Source organism: Pseudopipra pipra, chromosome 3, assembly GCF_036250125.1.
Source record: "Pseudopipra pipra isolate bDixPip1 chromosome 3, bDixPip1.hap1, whole genome shotgun sequence".
In the NCBI taxonomy this organism is placed as follows: Eukaryota; Metazoa; Chordata; class Aves; order Passeriformes; family Pipridae; genus Pseudopipra; species Pseudopipra pipra.
In genome coordinates, this window is record NC_087551.1 from 87,648,827 (window position 1) to 87,668,839 (window position 20,013).

At 34.8% G+C, this 20,013-nt stretch overlaps 1 protein-coding gene across 10 annotated transcripts in view; it reads right to left on the minus strand.

The window, feature by feature from the left end:
* Positions 1-20,013, minus strand: part of ADGRB3 (adhesion G protein-coupled receptor B3) — a 459,919-nt gene that overhangs the window by 271,959 nt on the left and 167,947 nt on the right. For 6 of the 10 annotated variants that reach the window (XM_064650225.1, XM_064650230.1, XM_064650226.1 and 3 more), the window contains exons 3-5: positions 7,612-7,722; positions 5,359-5,388; positions 2,381-2,542 (exon numbers count right to left, since the gene is read on the minus strand). In XM_064650225.1, coding sequence (XP_064506295.1) covers positions 2,381-2,542; positions 5,359-5,388; positions 7,612-7,722 — 303 coding nt within the window. The remainder of the gene's footprint in view (positions 1-2,380; positions 2,543-5,358; positions 5,389-7,611; positions 7,723-20,013) is intronic. The other 4 variants (XM_064650228.1, XM_064650224.1, XM_064650229.1 and 1 more) reach the window with 2 other exon arrangements.

Here is a 20,013-nt window from a genome sequence, read left to right on the forward strand (position 1 = left end):
TATATAAAGGAAATAGAGAAAAATAGTCTGGAAGCTCTGCAATAGTGTTTGCAAGTTTAATAGGTTCCTTTGAAGCCTGTGAATAGATGCTTGAAGTATAGTACAATAGGCCATTCTGCATACTTTTTTATGTTGAAGGGGCAATTTTTGACTAGGAAACATTATTCTAGCTCTCACAATGCCTCTCACCCTTTTACTAATCATTTTGCCAAATGTCTGTTTTAAATACACTAGTGTACAAACTAGGTGGTTTTTTATGCATGGACCAGAGATAATCCTAAACTATGCAACTCTCTGAGTCAGGATACAGAATAGAATGAGGACAGAGGATATTTAGGCTAATAATTAAAGGGATGTTTGAAAAATTAATGGAGATGTGACTAGGAAAAGCACATTTCTAAATTGCTAATCTTGCATACTGCCACAGAGTAGTGACCCTGTAGTCAGACACAGAACACCATAATTTAATAAGGTTATTGTAACTGTGTGAGACAAAATGCAAAATTAAGCCCAGAAGACTAATTATTTAGAAAAGGTAACTCAAGATACATCAAGATTATCAGAATCAGCTGTGGTGAACTGAAAAGGAAAATATCTTGGCAGTACAGACAGTAAGAACTGGTAGCCATTGCTAATACTGGGCATCTGGAAATAAAAGCCATACCCTGAAGTGGGAGCGTGTAAGAAAAAAGCTCCTTTGTGAACTGAGAAATATGGAACAATCCTTTTGGGTGAGCATTGTTTAGAAGTTTGCTTGACAACGTGATTTTTAAGAATTAACTTTTTTCCGGTTTACTTTGACAATGAAGATTGTCAATTTTGAAAATTAACCACCTTTCCTCTTCTTATTTAATACTAATAAGCAAGAAAGCAGGCAGAACTACCTCTCTTTGTGAGAGCTGGAATGTGTGTTTTCATGTTCATTCTTCACCTAGTTTCAAATAAATCTTTGAATCTATCTTTGATTTTTTGCAATGTTTGCTCTTTTCTTTTAGAGATCTCTTCTTTCACTTCTCATTTTTGTACTATCAGGTTGAGAGTTCTTTTGCAATATATCCCATCTGTGGCACACTCTAAGCTAGCTTAACCATTTTAGAAATAGCTCCCATTTTTATATGGAAACAATTCAGGTGTTAAAATTCAGCTCTAGCTAAGCATTTCTACTCTGAAATATTAGAAAAGCTCATGTGAATTGCTTGTCTTAAAAGATTGTCTCTAGATAAACCATGACTCTAATAAGAACCACTCTCGGTACCTAATGCCTTTCTACCATGTTTAAGTTGCTTTCCATTACAGAGGTACCCTAAATGCTTATAATGCTGATACAAAACCTCTGATGGGATCACATATGCCCTTTCCATTGGATATTTTTCAACACAAAGTAACACCATAAGAGTTTGATTCTACATATTACTACTAATTGAGACAGAGTCCAGGGGTTCTCTGACAGTTTAGTTTACTTAAAAAATGGAGTGAGTTTCCCCAGAACCTGAAGATAGCTCACCACCCTGTTGGGATCAAATGTTACAGGGACCCGAGGAATTCGTACATGGAGGGTGGAATATTTTTTTTGCATTTCAGTCACAGCAGAGGAAAATTAATGTAGTCATGGGGCACATGCCTTCCCTCGTTTCCCATCACAGATTAATCCGATCCCCAGGTAAAGTCTAAAGAAAGATGTGCCCTTTCTGCAACGAATCTGTACACGCCTGTCTCTTCTCCTTAGTGTATAACTACTGCTGAACTCCAACTATGTCCAGATCTCTTGGAAAAAAGGAGCAGGAAAACTGTGATGCAAGATACTGATGACCTTTACCATGTGTCAGATGTAAGAGAGTTACTTTTGTCTGATCTTTTTTCCTTTGATGGGTAGCTGCTGCCCTTTCTTGCCAGAACAATGTAAAGGGAAGTCCATGAAAACATAACTGCAGTGAACATTGTCTGGCTCATTGCCTAGAAGACAGTATTCTAAATGACAAAATTACACAACGGTGTCAAATAATATATGTTAACTTAACCCACTCTGTTAATTAGACTCTGCTTCTAAATGTATCGATGATCTGAATCTCTTCCCTAGTTTGTCTTTTGTACTCAAGCTACCTTCTCTTTCCTGAATGAAAATGAAAGAATATAGACTTTTTGAAAAAATCTGAAACTGTCAGAAAAAAGGGGCTCTTGTTGCATATCTTGAATGTTCTGAAAGTAAAAATAACAACCTAATGAAAAAATTTCACAGCTGAATAGAATTACAATTTTCTGCTTTAACTGAAATGCCCTTATAAAATCCATATTAATAATAAAAAAAATATATAGTTTCAAATTCTTATCATTATACAGTTAAAAAACATCCACAATTTTATTTATTGGCTGCTAACACTACCTGGACAGAGGGCAGTGTTATTGCAAACCCTTGATTCTCTTAAAGGGCCGCTGCAGTGTGTCCCGTAAGGTGATACACAAGTTCTGGTTCGCACCTGCGACCCTTGACCACAAGTAACTGAACACGTACTCCACTGGGCCCACTCTTCAACACCAGATTCACCTGTATGCAAGACAACAAACAAACATGAATATAGACATAAGTATTAATGACACAATTTTTTTCTCTGAAGCTCATTATTGTCTGCTCTTACAAATCAAAGAAAAAAGTAACACACCAAAATAAATATTTAAAAATTCATGGAGTAAAGCAGCTGTGAAAATGTGCAATGAATAGAAAACAAAGACACCTGCAGTGCTGCGGTCACATAATGCCTGTCAGAGGGGAACACTTTGATCTTTTGGCATTACTTACAACTCTATGAGAATTACTGCCCTTCAACACTTCAGAAACACTGCCCTCAGGATGCTAAAAGAACATAGACAACTCTTTTTATATAATAGCAAAGGATTTATCTTTGAAATTTTATCACTTTAGAATTAATGCTTGGTAACAATTTAAGGAACCCTAACACTAAGGGAATTTCAATGAAAGAACCCCCAAACAAACCAACCCCCTAATGTCTAATATTTTCTTCAGTGGAGGAGAGTCATCTAGCATCTGAAAGAAGTTTCCCGGCAAAGATATAAATTTTAACCTGAACTGTGGGATGGTAACTTTGGTTTGATCTTTTGCTGCACAGACCTGCTCCTTGCTTTCAACCTACAGGTGTGCTAAATTCTTGAGTGTGCTGGATCTCACTACTCCATAGTACATACCACTATGTTCAAATTGTCAGATGTGATTTATTAATACTGTATATTAGAAAGGAGGAAATGTGTTCATTGTTGAGAGATAGCACATTACATAATTTTTATTTTTTGAAAGCAAGTAATGCATAAAGTCTTCTTGCATGGATGCTTGGGAAAGAATGCTTAAATTTAATTTCCATGAACAGCTATACACACAATTCTTTTTCCAAAGGAAATAATGTTCAGAAAACTAGATCCCTTGAGTATTCTCAGAAAGCAAATGCAAAAATAATGTGAATATACCTCACTGAACAATTTGAGTAAATAATTGTGCATTGATGTTTAGCTTTTTCCACTAAAAATCATCATGTGAAATGGCATGCTGAAGTCTCTATTGATTTTTAAATGTATGTCCTCTTTTTAACAAGTGGGATTTTCTGTTTTAAAATCCATAGTGTGATACAATCTGCAGACTTGAACAGCTTGCTTAAAATTTTAGTTATCTCAATACACCTCCAGTCTTCCAAAAGTTGTGATACTGATCACAATTGAGAGATTGTCTGCAAACCAGGAAGATTCTGGTGCTATCTTCCAAGAACGCAGTAAATGACACACTATTTCTTGAAAATGTGCTTTTGTAGCAAGAATCTGTGAATCTGCCCAAGCTCTCTTTTTTTGTTTGTTTGGTTTGGGTTTTTTTAGAGGTCAAGCATGAAACCTTTGCAAAATGCTTTCTCTGCTATACCTCTAAGAAGTAATCCTGAGGCTATTCAATGCTTTAAAAAAAAAGTGCTTCTTATTCAGTAACAAGACAAAATGTTTATAACTAGCACAAAAATACCCCGGCTTTTCATAAAATTGCGTGCAGTTCTAAAAATTTCTATAGACAAGGACAATATTATGAGCTTTTTACACACAAAAATTCATCAGTGATTTTTGTAGTAATTTTCTTTGTTAGGGAAAAAATGAAAAAATAATCACTGATTATTGTTTTAATAATTGCTCTAATATGAATTTAGAACTTTGATTAGGCTGTTACATGGCTTGGGTTCAGGTTAGATGATATAACATGGTAAATAAATTTAATACGTGGGTGGACATTAAGAATTATAAAATATGCAATATAAGCCCTATATACATGGTAAAAAGACTTGTATTACTATGGGTTTCTAGGCTAATATTTTTTGTCTTTTCCTACTTTTTTGAAGTTTGACTTTGTCTTTGTTAAAATGGTTTAGATAAGAGGTCAAACAGCAGAAAAAGTCAAAACTATGTTTCTCAAGACATTTTTCATTATATAAAACAGTCATATATACTCAGTGTAAATTATCCAACACAGACATGGTGACACTGCATAGCTAACAAAATACAGAAATTAAGTATTAAAAAATTTTTTTTTATATCTTAAAGTGATAAAAATGTTGCTCTTAACCCTTGAAATATGATGAAAAATAGCAGCAACACGATCCTAAGAAGTGTGACTGTATGGAGTGAATTTTGAAATAATAGTAACTATTAAAAGTTCTGAGGATATATGTACTGTCCATTCAAAAGAGCCATAAACTCTCAATATATTTTATCATATGTAAACGATACAATGCTTAAACATTTGCTGGAAGAAGGTCCTCCACAGTAACATGATGTACGGTGCAAAAACAGTGAAATGACAAGAAAATAAAGAACCAATTTATCTCATCACCTGCTTTGCTTTTTTTTGTTCAATGCATTATTATATTTTGGTAATTTTTAGATTTTCAGAGTATTTTGTACTGCTGTCAGTATGATTATTACTTATTTTGAAAGATTTAAAAGGAGGGAAATATCTTCACAGGCATATCATATCATAGTTAATTTACCATCTTTAATTTAACCACATAAAGACTTTTGTATTTTCTAGAGTAAACCTTGACTGACTGCATAACATGCGAATATATCTTCCATGGTTTGCTTTATCTTTTTTCCATTTTTTTCTTTTCTGAAATGAAAATTTCAAAATGGCTACTTTTTATTTTCCTTCATTTTCTGTTATTTGAGAACTCTTACATTTTTATATCTGTCATATTAGATCTACAACCTCAAATTAGCTACTGGCAAGCTACCAAGCCCTTATTCTCCCCTGCTGCTGGACATGTAAGAGGAAACATAACTTACTGTATGGAAGGCCTCATTGATCTGTGTGAAACTTACCTGCATTATACTCTCTAAATCCCATAACACCTAAGGGAAGGATCAGTCCAAACACATAAAAGGACAAATATAGAACAATAAATTATTCACACAAAATTTTTTAATAATTTTTTGACTGCCTCATATCACTCCCCAAAACCAGCAAAATGCATATTTTAACACCATATTTTAAACTCTTCCATTCTCAGCAAAACTTGGTGGATTAAGTACATCAAACTAACAGTATTAAATGCTTTTCATAAATCTTTTCCAGGATAGTTTTCTATTCCTCTCTCTCTGTCTTTTTAAATGATACAAACATTTTGTTGCACTTTTGCATCTGTTTTATTTTTACACAAAATATCAAACAGGCTCAAAATATAAAACCTCATAAACTCAGTATTCATTTACTATTAGGACTTCTAGGTACATGGGTAATTTAATGAGATACGTGTATTAGAAAAATAACCTTATGAATCAGTTTAGAAAGATATCACAGTAATTTTATTGCAAGAAAAATTAATGCATTAGAGGTGAAGAAAATATGCAATGATCACTACAAAGGAAAATGAAAATGAAGAGATGAAAATTAGTATGTTCAAAAAGAGCACAGTATTACTTAAAATGTGTTAACCTACAACATGGAAAATATAGATTTCCTCAATGCTCATACATCTCACATGCTTTCAGAACAGGACCTTGAAAACCAAGCCTGTATAACGTTCATCTCCCACTCCACACACACAGTCTATCAGGAGGTGATGGTATAAGTAAGTGCTGCATTTATAATGCAGTTCTCTAGCACACATAACAGATGCACTGCAATGCATGACTAGAAATCACCAGATACAAGTTTTAAGTGGTATTATTAAACTTTTAGGGATTTATATGAGGAAATAAACCAGATAATTTTACTTATTTTTTGAGTAATTGTATGAATTCAGGAAGCAGCATAAAAGCAGAGGTGTTATTCTATGTAGTAAGCAACTAACATTCTATGTCATAGCTAGGTATGTGAGTAATCAGTTCTACTTCCCTGAACAAAAACTGCATAGAGAACTCTAGGCTCCCTTCTTCTACTACATTTTCTTACAGTAGTATCTGGGAGTTAGCCATAAAAGCAGTCCTATAGATTAACAGGAGGTAAACAGACTTCTAAATTCTAAGTTCTTTACCGAACAGATCTACACTGATTGGCTATACATGTATTTAGATTGCTTAATATATTGATTTCTGTAAATCTGTTAAGTAAAGCACCCTATTACTAAGGAAGTCAACATGCAATATAACTAGAAGTAATCATAGCTCTTTTACTGAAGTGCATAAAAACTGGAAGCATTATGTATGGCTGATGCAGGCATATATTCTAGGTTAGTAACTATGGAATATAGAGTAAGTTGTTTTAAATCCATACAAAAATATGGGGCACAAAATTGTCAACACAGCAACTTACTGGAATGGAGTGTGTAGGGTACCATTAAAGAGTTAAATTTTACCAACAGACAAAGGGGCTATTATCAATGTCAAAATGGGCAGTAGCTTTGGTGCATAAGAGCTTAATTCAACTCATCACTGAAATTTTATTATTGACCTCAAAGGCAGCTGTGGTAACTGTTGGTAAACAGGCTGGTTTGGTTTTTTTTAATTACTTCAGGTTTCCAATATCATTTTGGTATCTTTAGATAAAGAAGATGAAGTTGCTCAAACAAAATTAGAAAATATGTTTTAGATGAAAAACTGTTAGATAATTTGCACATCCAATTAAAAACTACTTACGGCCAATTTCATTTAGCAATTATGAATCTGGAAACTAGAGAATAGAGCGTCGTGCTGGGCCAAAGATAGTAAATGCTGAACGCATGCACATTAAAGTCACCCCAGTAATTAATTAATTTGATAAATGCCTAAAGCTGGGATTAGACCTCAGTCTATTTATAAAGACATTCTGAAGCATGTTCTTATCATCTTTGAAAAAATGTTAATATGTCATAGTGAGCTGTCCTGTGTCTTGTACATGTGAGACTTCTTTTACTACCAAAGAAATTCATGCTTACATTAAATGATTCAGTATCCACATTCACAGTGCATGTTTTTGTATGATCTACCTAATTCTCAGCTACTTTATTTATGGGCTTTAACTGGTGAAAAAAAAAATGATTCAAAAAAAGTATCAGCTTAGAAAACTGACAAATATGCAGCAAAAGATTATGGAAACATGCAGTGGTTTTGCTAAAATTAACAACAGTAAATAGAAAAATGTAACTGATGTATTACCAGTTTGTGCCATAAATTTAGCAGCATCAGCTTGTTCCTGAGGGACCCTTTTCTCATGAACAGATCGAGGTCGCTGACTTTTAATTGTATGATCTCCCATCATTCCAAATTCTAAAGACAGAATAAAGGTTTATGAAAGCTTGTGTGTAGACATTTCTCAAAAGTCACATACTGTCTCATGCAATATGTTCCTAAACATACCTGGAAGTTGCTGATAAGAGTCAGGCAAGTGATCATGGCAGTTAACATCAACTTAACTTTGCTACACTCAGCTTTTAATAAATACTTAAATTTATGTCTGCAGATTTTCCAATATGATTTTATTGTATGAACCAACATTCAATGCAGTGACACATACTAAAAATCAGCTGTATAACACAGGACAAAAACACTTATTCAAATGCAGACATTTTATTATTGTATCTTGAATCAGTGCGAACCACATCAGAAAATGACTGTGACAGTGACAGACATTGCTGTTCTATGGCAGAGTCTGCTGCTCCTCCAGAGGACTTCTATTTCTGCACTCATCTTTCAGGCTGATGAAGCCTTCAACAGAGAAAATGAGCCATCTTTGGGAATGGTGGCAATGTGAAATAATAATAATTTAGCCAAAGAACTGTTTAATTTTTAGGCTGAGTCCAGCAGAACAAATGCTTGTGATCGGTTTCTTTTCTGAAACTTCTCAGTTAAAAAGACTACAGGCTTTATCTTGCCCTCCACACTGATTTTAATAGGGAAACGTATGAAAAATCCATGACACAAAAGCCCAGAGTGTGGGACACAAGAATACTTCAGGTTTTTTTATCCTATTACTGCTGTCATCTTCTCTCTCTGGTCCTGTGCAAACCTCCTGGACTTCTATCTTGGCTCCATTTTTCCTCTCTGTGATTTAATGTGGAGAGATCTCTGCACTTAGAGAGGGACTGCTGTGTCTTCAGCACAGTTCCCTCTGATCCTCCCAGGCACACACAGCTGTCTGCAGCTCTGTGCTAAATATTCAGTTTCTGCTGGGACTCTAATTCAGGAAGCGTGTGCTGGGAAATGTGGGTTAACATTGAAAGTACTTCAATTACCATCACATGAGGTTTCTGATGAGGCAGAAGGTGTGTGAAACACTAAGAACATAAACATTAAGAAATACCTTTCTGTTGGAAGGTTACCTTGCAAATGCAAAATTCAAAATTCTCCCCAATTTGTAAAGGCATGAAGATAAAACTTACCGTTCTGCCTCAAAAGATGCAAAACACTATATAAGATGTAAATGTTACTAATAAATATTATTTGCAAACACATTGCTTTGATAAATCATTGAACATATTTAATTTTCTATTTAGAGTAAAGAAACAACAAAAGGTAAGCTGATTTTTAAGGGGTCGATCAGCAGAAAGAAGTTTTTTCTTTTCCAGTAAATTATTAATGTATTTTTCCAAATTAGTGTTTCTTTTTGTAAATATTCATTAATTGCACCACTTAAAATATAAATTTAATTATTAATTTGAGAACAGCAAAGCAGTTTTCATTCTAAAGAGAATATTTGAAAATCTAGTTAATAAAATATATTTTGAGGATTAAACATTCATCATTTTTAATACATCCCAGAAATAAATATAAAAGATAATTAAATTATATATATATACACACATGCATATATATGTGTATATATATATATGTGTGCTGAAAATTTTATGAATAGATTTTTACAAAATACATCTCTTTTAAAAGTTTTATGAATAGATTTTTACAAAATACGTTTCTTCTACAGCTCCTCTGATTTAAGATATCTTTTTATTCTGTGTGAAATTTCTTACTATAATGAAAGTTTTACAATCGATACTCTAATGCAAATTATGATTAGAATATTTTTACAATTTTTACAACGTGCAGTACAAATGACACATTTAAACCATAATTAATAACATGGTAATGGCAAGAGACTTTACATAGCTTTTCCCCCAGTGAGACTATTGCAGCAAGGCATGTTTACTCTCAGTTTGCTGCCTCCATGATCTCTGCTCGTCAGGCAATTTAGAGGATACGGCACCATTCTTGCAGAAGACTTAGTTCTACTTTTTAAATTACAGAGTGCAATAATGGGAGACCTTTGCTAGAGGAAGGCTTTCCAGAGGCATACAGGGAGGTGGTAAACGTTCCAGTCCCAGTCCTGCAGCATCTCGTGCTGGGTGCAGGCACATGCAGTGTCCTGCAGGACAGAGACCACTGGTGAAGAGGCAAAGGGAAGTCTGGGAGATCAGTTTTCTGGGTTCTGGATTATACCCAGTGTAGCTCCATTCACAACAATGGAGTTACTCACAAATACCAACAAGCGTGATAATCATGCCTCGATTTTTTAATTTTTCCACTTAGCAACAACACATTTTTAATTTACACATTCAATTCATTTCAACAATTGCTGATGGTCTTTGAGATGCACTTTTCAGCTAATCTCCCTTTGATATATTAAGCATTCATATAGTAAGTATATATTAAAGATAAATGTTTCATTACAAAGTTAAAAATATGTCTGTATAAGGTTTGTCAGAAAATGGAACCAGACTTATGCAATGCTCTCATTTTCATACTCAGCTGAAGTATTGAACCAAACACTGCATGAGAACAAAAGTGGTACCAGGAAATGCAGTGTACTGGCGTGGGTGAGGCCTCATTAAAATGCCGCCCTTGTAAGAAATTTAAAAAAGGATTAAGTACATTTTTGTAATGGGATCAGAAATGTCCACTTTCTGTGTATAAGTACAAACGATGGTCTCAAAATTGTTTAATCAAAGAATCTTAACAGTAATGCATTTTTATGAAGCATTTTAAAATACAATATCATTCTTAAGTGACTGCCACAGTTTACAATAAATACTAAAACGACTAAAATAAAACTTTCCTCCATTTTCAGATCCTAGGTAATGAATGTAGAAGATGAACCCATTTGCATTTGTTTTCTGTCAATACTTCACAGAGCAGAAGTATTTAAATGCTTTCTGGGCAGGGACAGCTTTTTAACCCAAGTCAGCCTAGAGTATGACTAAATGGCACACTAATATCAAGGGCCCATTTGTGTCGGAAAGGTGATAAGAACCATCTCAATCTAGGCAGTATCTGGTATAGAGGTGTCCTGCAAGGTCAAGTCAGTATAATTCAAGTCCTGATGTCTGGGATATAAGATTGGATATATGAATTGACATTCTGAGTAATGGAATTTTTCTCATTCTCACTCTTCTTACCTAGTTCTTGCTGCTGAAAATAAGTTTTCTAACCCAGAAGGTATTTTTGTAGACATCAGATTCTGAAGGGAATTTCTTTTGTGATACCTGTCCTAAATTTTCTTTGGGTGCAGGACAGTCCTTCTCTGCTTTTACCTCAAACATTGATATTAACCATGTTATGAAGAAATTTTTCACAGGAAGGGTAATCAGGCATTGGATATGGGCTGCCCAGGGAAGTGGTGGATTCTCTGTCCCTGGAGGTTTTTAAAATAAGACTGGATGTGGCACTTAGTTACATAGTATAGTAACCATGGTGGTAGCGGATCAAGGGTTGGACTTGATGATTTCGGAGGTCCTTTCCAACCTGGCTGATTCTATGATTCTACGATTCTATGTTGTTTTGTTAAATAAAGGGAGACAACAAATCCTTTCAGCAACAAACAGGTACATGGCCTAATTCAGAAATCATCAGTATGACTCTTAAAACATGACTCTGAAAACACAAAAGAGTTTTAATACTTTTTACTACATTGTTACTGCTATAATCCAACAGCATGAAGGTAAAACTCATAAATACCTCAAAATGTAAATAAAAAACAGCATTATTGGGAACCTTGAATGGATCATTTTAACCAGACCATGACTTATAATAAATCGTAACACATTCCAAAAATTTGGGGTAGAAAACCTGAGGTTTAGTTATCTGACAAAAGAATTTATCCTGCTGCCAGTGGTCCTTTGGTGGCTATGGAAGTAAAACAGTTTCCTGCAATAAGATGCGTATTTTCTCTCTCCTCAGCTGTACACAATGGATCAGTACTTCAAAGTATTTTAGTAATGCATGTATCTTAATATGGATGTGATGTATCATTTGGCTAAGCATTGGAAGAGACTGCCCAGGGAGGTGGTGGAGTCACCATCCCTGGAAGTGTTCAAAAACAACTGGACATGGCACTTAATGCTATGGTTTAGTTGGCATGGTGGTGTTCAGTCAAAGCTTGATGATCTTGGAGGTCTTTTCCAACCTAAATGATTCTACGATTCCATGATTTTATTTTGCATATGAGCTGAGGCATGTAAAATAGTTCCATGCCTTCTAGGATTGAAAAAAAATTAAATTTGAAATTCCAGAGTTTACTGTTGAGTATTATTTGTAACTCTTATCACTAGTCCCATTGGCTTTACCTTTATTTTTATGTTATTTTACGGGAATTTCTGTTTCTATTGAGTAACCTTTTTAGTTTTTAAAAGGAGAAGCTAAAGTCTTGCAGCCAGTGTAGGTGTACATTTTTAGGAGAGGAGAGAGGTGCCATGTGCTCTCTGTAGGAACAAAGAAGAAAGAAAATCTGTTAACAGTGTACAAATACAAACTAGGAAGACTGAGCAGTACAAAAGAAAAATATCAGCTTTGCAAGGTTCTACTCATCAAGTAGTAGAACTAGTCTTTGCTTTTGGACAACTGGATAATCATTAAAGTTAAGGTACGTGTCAAACAGATCAAACAGATCCTAGGCTGATTTATAATATTTTTAACATATATATATGTATTGCTACAAATATATCCTAGTCATCAGATAACATTATAAACCATGCTGGTTTGGCTTTTATGGTTATTTTTTTTGTCACATTTCATGGGAACTTCAAGTGTAAATGCATTGATCTGGTTATGGTGTACCACCTACTATGTGCTATTTTGTGCTATTTATGGTGCAGAACACACTAAGTTAATAAAAAAAAAAGCCTTTTTCAGCATCAGTTGGTGATGACAACATGAATGAACTTTTGAACTAAAAAAAAAAAAAAAAAGTGATTCTGAGACTTCTAGGTTTATCCCTTTAGGACATGTACAATGTCAAGGAACCTCTGAGAGTTGCTGAGTATCGTCAGCTTGTACGGAACCTTCTGGAAGGTGAGACGGTGAGCAGCTCCCTGAAGGCTTTTCAGAACCTTAAAAGCAAGAAAAACCAATAGATTCCCCAAAGTGACTGTCATTTTCTTCTCTCACTCACAGCTCTCCAGCAGTGTGCTTCATACTGTCCTACCCACTCCTGAACTGTAAATAGCCAAATGAGTGTTTTCAATTACTCTTGACTACAGAATGAATATTAAAGGTCTTGCAGCCAGAATGTGCATTGATGCAAACTGTCTCACATGCAGTAGCATGGCATGCTCTCTGTGCCAACACACCAGTGTTTTTCCCAGAAATTATGCAAAATGATGATGTAAGTCCCAGGTGAAGGGGGTGCAGAGAGGGAAAGGAAGAAAGAAGACAATGGAAATATAGAAAGAATCAGTTTGTTTAATTTTTTGACTGAACTATTAAATAATTTCAGTAGATCTGATCATTTTTTACTTCCAGGAGCTTGCAGAAGTTTTCTGCACATTTAATTTTTTTGTAGCCCCTTCTACAGGTTCTCCCACAAAGATCTGCAGCAGTAGCAGTACTTGGGATTTCTCGTCACATTGGCAACTGGTCAGTACAATTTCTTCTGGGCACTAGATGGCAGAATGTGTGTTGACTTAGAAGCACAATTTTGCATTGATTTGAGAAACCGTGACTTTCTGTTTCATTGTTTCATTTTCAATATAAAATTATCACTCCTACATATAAAAATAAAAAAAAAATCATTGCATTCAAAGGACTGAGGGGGTTTTGGTGTTTTCTTGTTGTTGTTATTTTTGTTTCGGTTTGGTTTTTTGTTGTGTTTTTTTGTTTTATTTCTACTTTTTGTGGAACTGGAGATAAATAAAACCCCAACAAAACACTCAAACCAAACAAAACACAAGCTGCAGTTGCTTTTTTTTCCCTTACAGTAAGCCCTATGACAGAAGAGAAGAAAATCCCAGGAGCACTCCCGTCCCTGTCTCCAGCACTGCTTCACTGTAGGAGGGTACCCAGGCCCCACAAGGAAGCACTTGTTCTCTAATGCTGCATTGGCAGGACACAGAGCTTCAGGGTATCAATGAATACCATCACTCTGCAGTACAGATTTAAGCTATAGCTTTCTATGGGAACCCCTTAAAATGATATTTCCTCACCAGGCAGGCAAGTTGCCAGAAGGGTAACATAACTATTAGCTGAATTAGATTTCCATGGGAACCTCTTCTTAGTGAATGTGGAAAACATTCTGAAAACAGCCTTTGCCTACTTCCTACATAGATCCTGGTCCCATAAAAAGTCCTCTTTTGACTCTTCAAAACAGTATAGAAGAGCTTTTACCAGTTTCAAACTGAATGGAATAATTTCTTTCACTAGAGAGAATTAAAATCTGAACTGAGCCGTATTCATGAACACAGTGAGAAAGATATCCCATTACCCATGAAAAAAATGGAGAGGATTGTATAGCAGTGGAAATATAAAAGGCAAAAGTATTTCTACTAAAAAAGTATATTTTTTTAATTATAATATATTTTTGCATTTTATCAAGTAAAAGAAAAAAGATAGGTTAGCATTTGTAGAAAATTAGATACAAAATTTCCTTTCACACACAGAGATATTCTAATACATATATGAATGCACTCTTTCATCTTTCAAAAAATTAGGGAAAATAATTATGTATTTTAAATAGTCAACATATTGTACAAAGGTAATTAGTTTATATTTGTCTCTAGGGAGACCCATTTGCTCCCAGGACATAATTTTGGATTAATATTACTTGTTGGTATTTTTAATGACATAAGAAATGAAGTATTACTGAATTAAAATATAAATGATAGCACAAATCCTGAGGAGCTAGACTTTCTCATGGCAATGCAATCTGAATCTCTCTGTGCATCTCTGCAGTGACTCTCTTGGCCAGCCATTATCTTCAGTGGGATCTGAACCTGTTAATTTATGGCTACATATTTGGTCAGTGAAGAATATCGTAAAGATGTAATATTTATTCACTTTCAATATGGACAGAATTTTAAAACTGTGTGAACTCTATTACTTGTCTTCCTGGTCCCAATTGCTCACCATCTTATACCTATGCAGAAGACACTGAGCATAAAAATCTAGTGAAGTGACTCATACCTGTTCAAAATGAATGTCAAATGCCACCACAGCAGGTAGTGTGTTTTCACACGTGCTTTGTAGAATTATAACTAAGCAAAGAGCAAAAGGAGGGGTGGATGAAACCTCAAACTACAGCTTTACCCTTTTTTATATCTACTAAATCTGGCATATTTGTAATTATCATGGCCAGGGAGGCAGAAGATGCTCTGTAGTTCACATTTTTCCCATTCAAATATTTCCCTAGTAATCCATCCCAAAATGGTTGTATTCAAACAAAAATAACAAAACTGATAAAAGCACTTTACATTATCAATTTTAACATTTAAATCCTATAAATTTAGAAGTATATTATTCTCTCATATTCCTTATTGTTCTCTCAAAAGATTCATGGATGTAATAACACATTGAAGAGCAAAAACACAGGGGATTACCTTCATCTATTTTTGCCTTTTTTAAATGAAAGATTTTTAATGCATTCTCCTGTAGCATTCACATAATTTTAATGTTTCTACTATAATAACTTATTCATGTGTAGAGTTTAAAAATTTAAATCATGGTATCATAATAATACTTCGGAATCTTCATTGCTTCTTTATATTTTGTACTATTTTACTTCTGCATTAAGTATTTTGCTTTTGTCGTATATTTAATTAATTGAATTATTGATATGGTTAGCCAGTGCAGGAGTTATTTCGGAATGGCATCATTTTTATATGAACAATTTCTTTTTACTGAACACTGCAGTAAGCTACCTAGTTATTACACACAGGCTAGTATATACCTCTTTATTGTTCTAGACATTTAAAACTGAAGAGATGAGGAGTGAGGATAAATGGTAATTTTCTAAGCTATTCTTGAATTCAATAACTCTTTCTCTTTCTTTTCTGCTCTAGAAAGACTGAAAAATAAGTAAAGGTAATTGTAGAAAGCAGGACTCACAAGGACATCTAGACTATTTCCTTGCCCTGCAACTACTTACAGCCAACATTTCTGCAGATGGTTGCCTAATCTTTTCTAAATGATAGCAGCATTCATTAAAATATGAGATGAATTATCTATGAATTTATGACAGGGAAGCTTACAGTCTGTGAAAGATTCTAAAGGTGTATGAAGAGAAGGAACAAGAATCAATATTTTAAATAACAGGTACTGCAAACAGGTACTTGCTAAAACCAGTTAAACTGAGTGTGGGCTTTTTTTAGAATGGTAAAGTTTCTAGGTGAAGCTAAATGATATTGCATGCCTTTTTAAGAGCATTTTCTTGTCCTTGTTTAAGTCTCCTAAATTGTTTTTACGAAAGAATAATAAAAAATGGAGGAAGTGTCACTGGATGTGAATTTTGCACATTACATTTTTATCGTCTGTGGTACCATAAAGCTGGCTGTTTTGTACACAGACATTATGGGTGGCTGCTAAATTTTATGTAGAGAAGAGAAGGAAAAAAGTAAAGGACAAGAGCCTTGGCTGCTTTAAGCTGGTCTGGTTCCACCCAGCCAGACCAAATTTTGTCAGCTGAGAATGCAGCCTAGAAGGTGTTTTCCAAAACCACAGCTTTGCTACGAGCTAGAAGGTTTAGCTATCCAGTTCACAAGGGGATGTAGCCCTTGCTAACTGTCCCTTGCAGGTTAATGATCACACACTTGCAATTTCAAACATATTATTCCATCCAGTACAGCGTGGGAGATGTGCGTATGGCACAGCCCCCTGATAGGAGGGTGTTGCAATGGTTTCCAAAATGGACCTGGAACCTCTTAAAAGGTCTCTTACGGTGAGATAAGTTCTCTCTGAACTCCTATAGTGACACCTATGGCCTTAACAAATAAGACCCATAAATAACTCTTCTCTAGTCAACAGAATAACCTTAATGAGAAAACACAAAATGAATGAGAAGAAAATCAGTGATTCAAAATTTAAACCTCAGAGCAAATTTTCACAATCATACAATCATAGAATTGTTAAGGTTGGAAAAGACCTCTAAGATCACCAAGTCCAACCATCAATGTAGCACCACTAGTATGTTCACTACTAAACCATGTCCTCGAGTACCATATTCACATGTTTTTTGAATGCTTTCATGGATCGTGACTCCACCACTTCCCTGGAGAGCCTGTTCCAATGCTAATAACTAAAACTAAATCCTGAACTAAAACTAAATCCTTCCTTCAGAAATGCATGCAGAGGATTTTAAGCAGGAAAGCACGTAAGAGATTTAACTAAAAATTATGAAGGAAAATCACTTGGACCTTCAGATCTTCTGAAAATACATTATATGTTTTTGCTGGCTTTAGTAAAAGCATACTTTTCTAGGTCTCCAAAATTCTGAATTTTTAAGACATCAAATATCTCACTGAAGCTAAGAAAACAGTGTTCTCCTTCACTTTCCTTGGATAATCCACACTAGGAAAAAGTATCTGAGTGGATCTGCTGACACATCATTCCTACCTCTATGGCCCATAGTGTCAGAGAGAACCATGTAGTTTGCTTATTTCACAGGTGTTGCTCATGCAATGCCTCTGTTCAGCTGCAGATTTGAGTTAAACAAAGCACAATTTGACAAACACCTCTTGGGGAAGTTCACTCTGAAGCCTGCATTAAAGAATAACAGAGGTGCAAGATTTCCTGCCTACTTAACACCAGGTCAAATACCCAATGCCAAAATATAAAACAAATATATTAAAAGAAAAAAAAAAAAAGAGCAGAAAATTTGACCTAAGAGCAGTTGTATTTGATGAGCATAATCTATCTGATTGTGGTGTACTACTCTTAACACAGAAAGAACAGCACTTTACTGGACTGAGAAAATGAATCCATTAGAATTAGTGAGACTGATAATGATGCTCTACAGGTCTACCAAATATATAATTACTTTCAGAGTCATCAGTATGTATGTGGTGTTTTTTGCAACATATATATTTTTTTAAACTTTAAAAAATGCTGGTTTTCAGTTGTGACAGATTTCTACTCTAGATAGCAAACTGCCTCCTGGCCTACTTCACTGAATTAGAAAGCAATAGAAAACATAATCGAGTCGACACAACATTGATGCTCATATTAGGGAGAATTATGAGGATGACACTATTGAAGCAGCACATCCTCAGAGGTGGAAGAGCATGCTTGTCTTTCATCAATAAGCATCAAACCAACTGATTTTAGTATCCTCATTGTTTCTACATTCCTACATGATGTCAGACACTTGAATCACTTAAAATTCTCATGCATGTTCTGCAAATATTACTGCAAAAATCTGTACCTTTTAACCTCCACAATGATTAATGGAAGTGTACTCTCCAGCGAATTGTGGATGTTTCCCCTACAGATGTCAATAAAAAGAATCATTGAAAAGTGCCTACTCCATGGTGGCTACACAGGATAGATCTCATGTAATTAATTTCAGCCTGTCAGCATAATAAGAAATGTGGCAACCTAAAAGCTGTCTTAGCTCACATGGTGCATCGTTTGGAGAAATTACGCCAATAGTCAACATATATGAATGTCTGGAGGTTGCAAGCAGTGATTTTTCAGCGAAGGTGTTTAGTTCTCTACTTAGAGCTACAGAGTTCATGACACTCATTTAGGCTGAGAACTCTGTAACATATAAACATATTCTCAGAACTACTTATTGCTTATGGACATACATAAACTAATATCTACACAACTAATATCTACGTCTTTAGTTAGTCGTGTTTTGCTTAGTGCAAAGAGACTTTCTCTTAGCAGCTAGAGACCTACAACTGGGATATGTATTATGGCTCTCTAAGAGAGGCTTAAGACTTGAATCTCATCATATTGCTTCTAACGATGAACCTTTTTTGAATCATCTACAGTGCTACTTGCACATCTGCCCGCAGATAACCTTCAAATCTCTCCAAATGCCTTACTCTGCTGTCTAGAAAGGGTTGGAAAAGAATGGGTTCACTAGGGAGCTCAGTAAAATACTGAGCTAGGGAGCTCTACAAAAATAGATTTTATACAAAGCTATTTTCAGACGAAAAATTGAATGTGCCTCAAATTAGGCTTTTGTCTCTTTTGTGTTGGCTTTCTGAAAATATCCCAGTTAGTTAGTTACCTGAAAGAATTCTACTGTAGGCATGTATAACGGAATATTTACATCAAAACAAATTCTGAATCAGTAAATTAAATTATGCTCACTAGAGACTTAATAGCATATTCTGATTGTCCAATCAGCAATCAGAATCTGAACTATATGTATATACTTAGATGACCATGGCTCCAACACTACTACCATAATGAACAAATTAGACATATTTCACATTCAGTTAAGTGATTAACAGATAACTTCAAAAACATAATAAGGCAAAGGAGATTATAAGTTCAAAAAACTCAGAAAAAAAACCACTATGCTGTACTATACATGTACTATTTGCTTCAATCTAGTAATCAAGAGCATTTTAAGTACTCTGAAAAGCTAATGTTGGAGCTCACAAGGTATCAGTTCTCAGAAGACCAGAAAAAAAAATCCTACCTTTAGACCTAATGCACACTGCTCATTCAGTATTGAACCTGTGGAATAATTTTTGCATTTTCTAAGATATATTTAAGTTTCATCTTCTGTTTTTATTTTTAAAAAAAAGTTACTTCAACTTAATTTTCATTCACATCTCAGAATAAAAGTTCTTCAAAGACTAGAATCTTACAATTTTAGCAACAACTTTCAGGAAATGAAAATATATCTTTGTTTTTTAAAAATCATTATTTGCATGATATATAAGTAGCAAATTCAACTAAACTCTGTTCAAGGAATCCTGGGTCACAAAAGTAACGTTCCATTAGTTTTGATGAAGATTTCCGAAGTACTGCAGCAGTGGGTTTGCAAAGCCTGACTGAACTGGAGTGCTCTGTGCCAGAACTGACACTGGAGCCCTGAGGTAGTTATATCTACAGTCAGAGCAGTTTATTTCCCAGGGTAACTGCAGAACCCATTGATGCAAGACGTGGTTATAAAAATGCCCACATGCTAACATATGTAAAACATCTCCAAAGAATAGTCTGGGTGCACAAGGTCTACCTCTGGGAAAAGGGCTTGGTGCCATATGACAGCACATGTAAGGAGTTTAGACCATAGAACAGATGTTCCCATTTTGTACTTTCATGCAATTTATATTTTTAAATTTATACTTTTTAAAAAAATCAGTACAAGTTCCAAAAAGACATGAAGAAGCAATTTTTTAT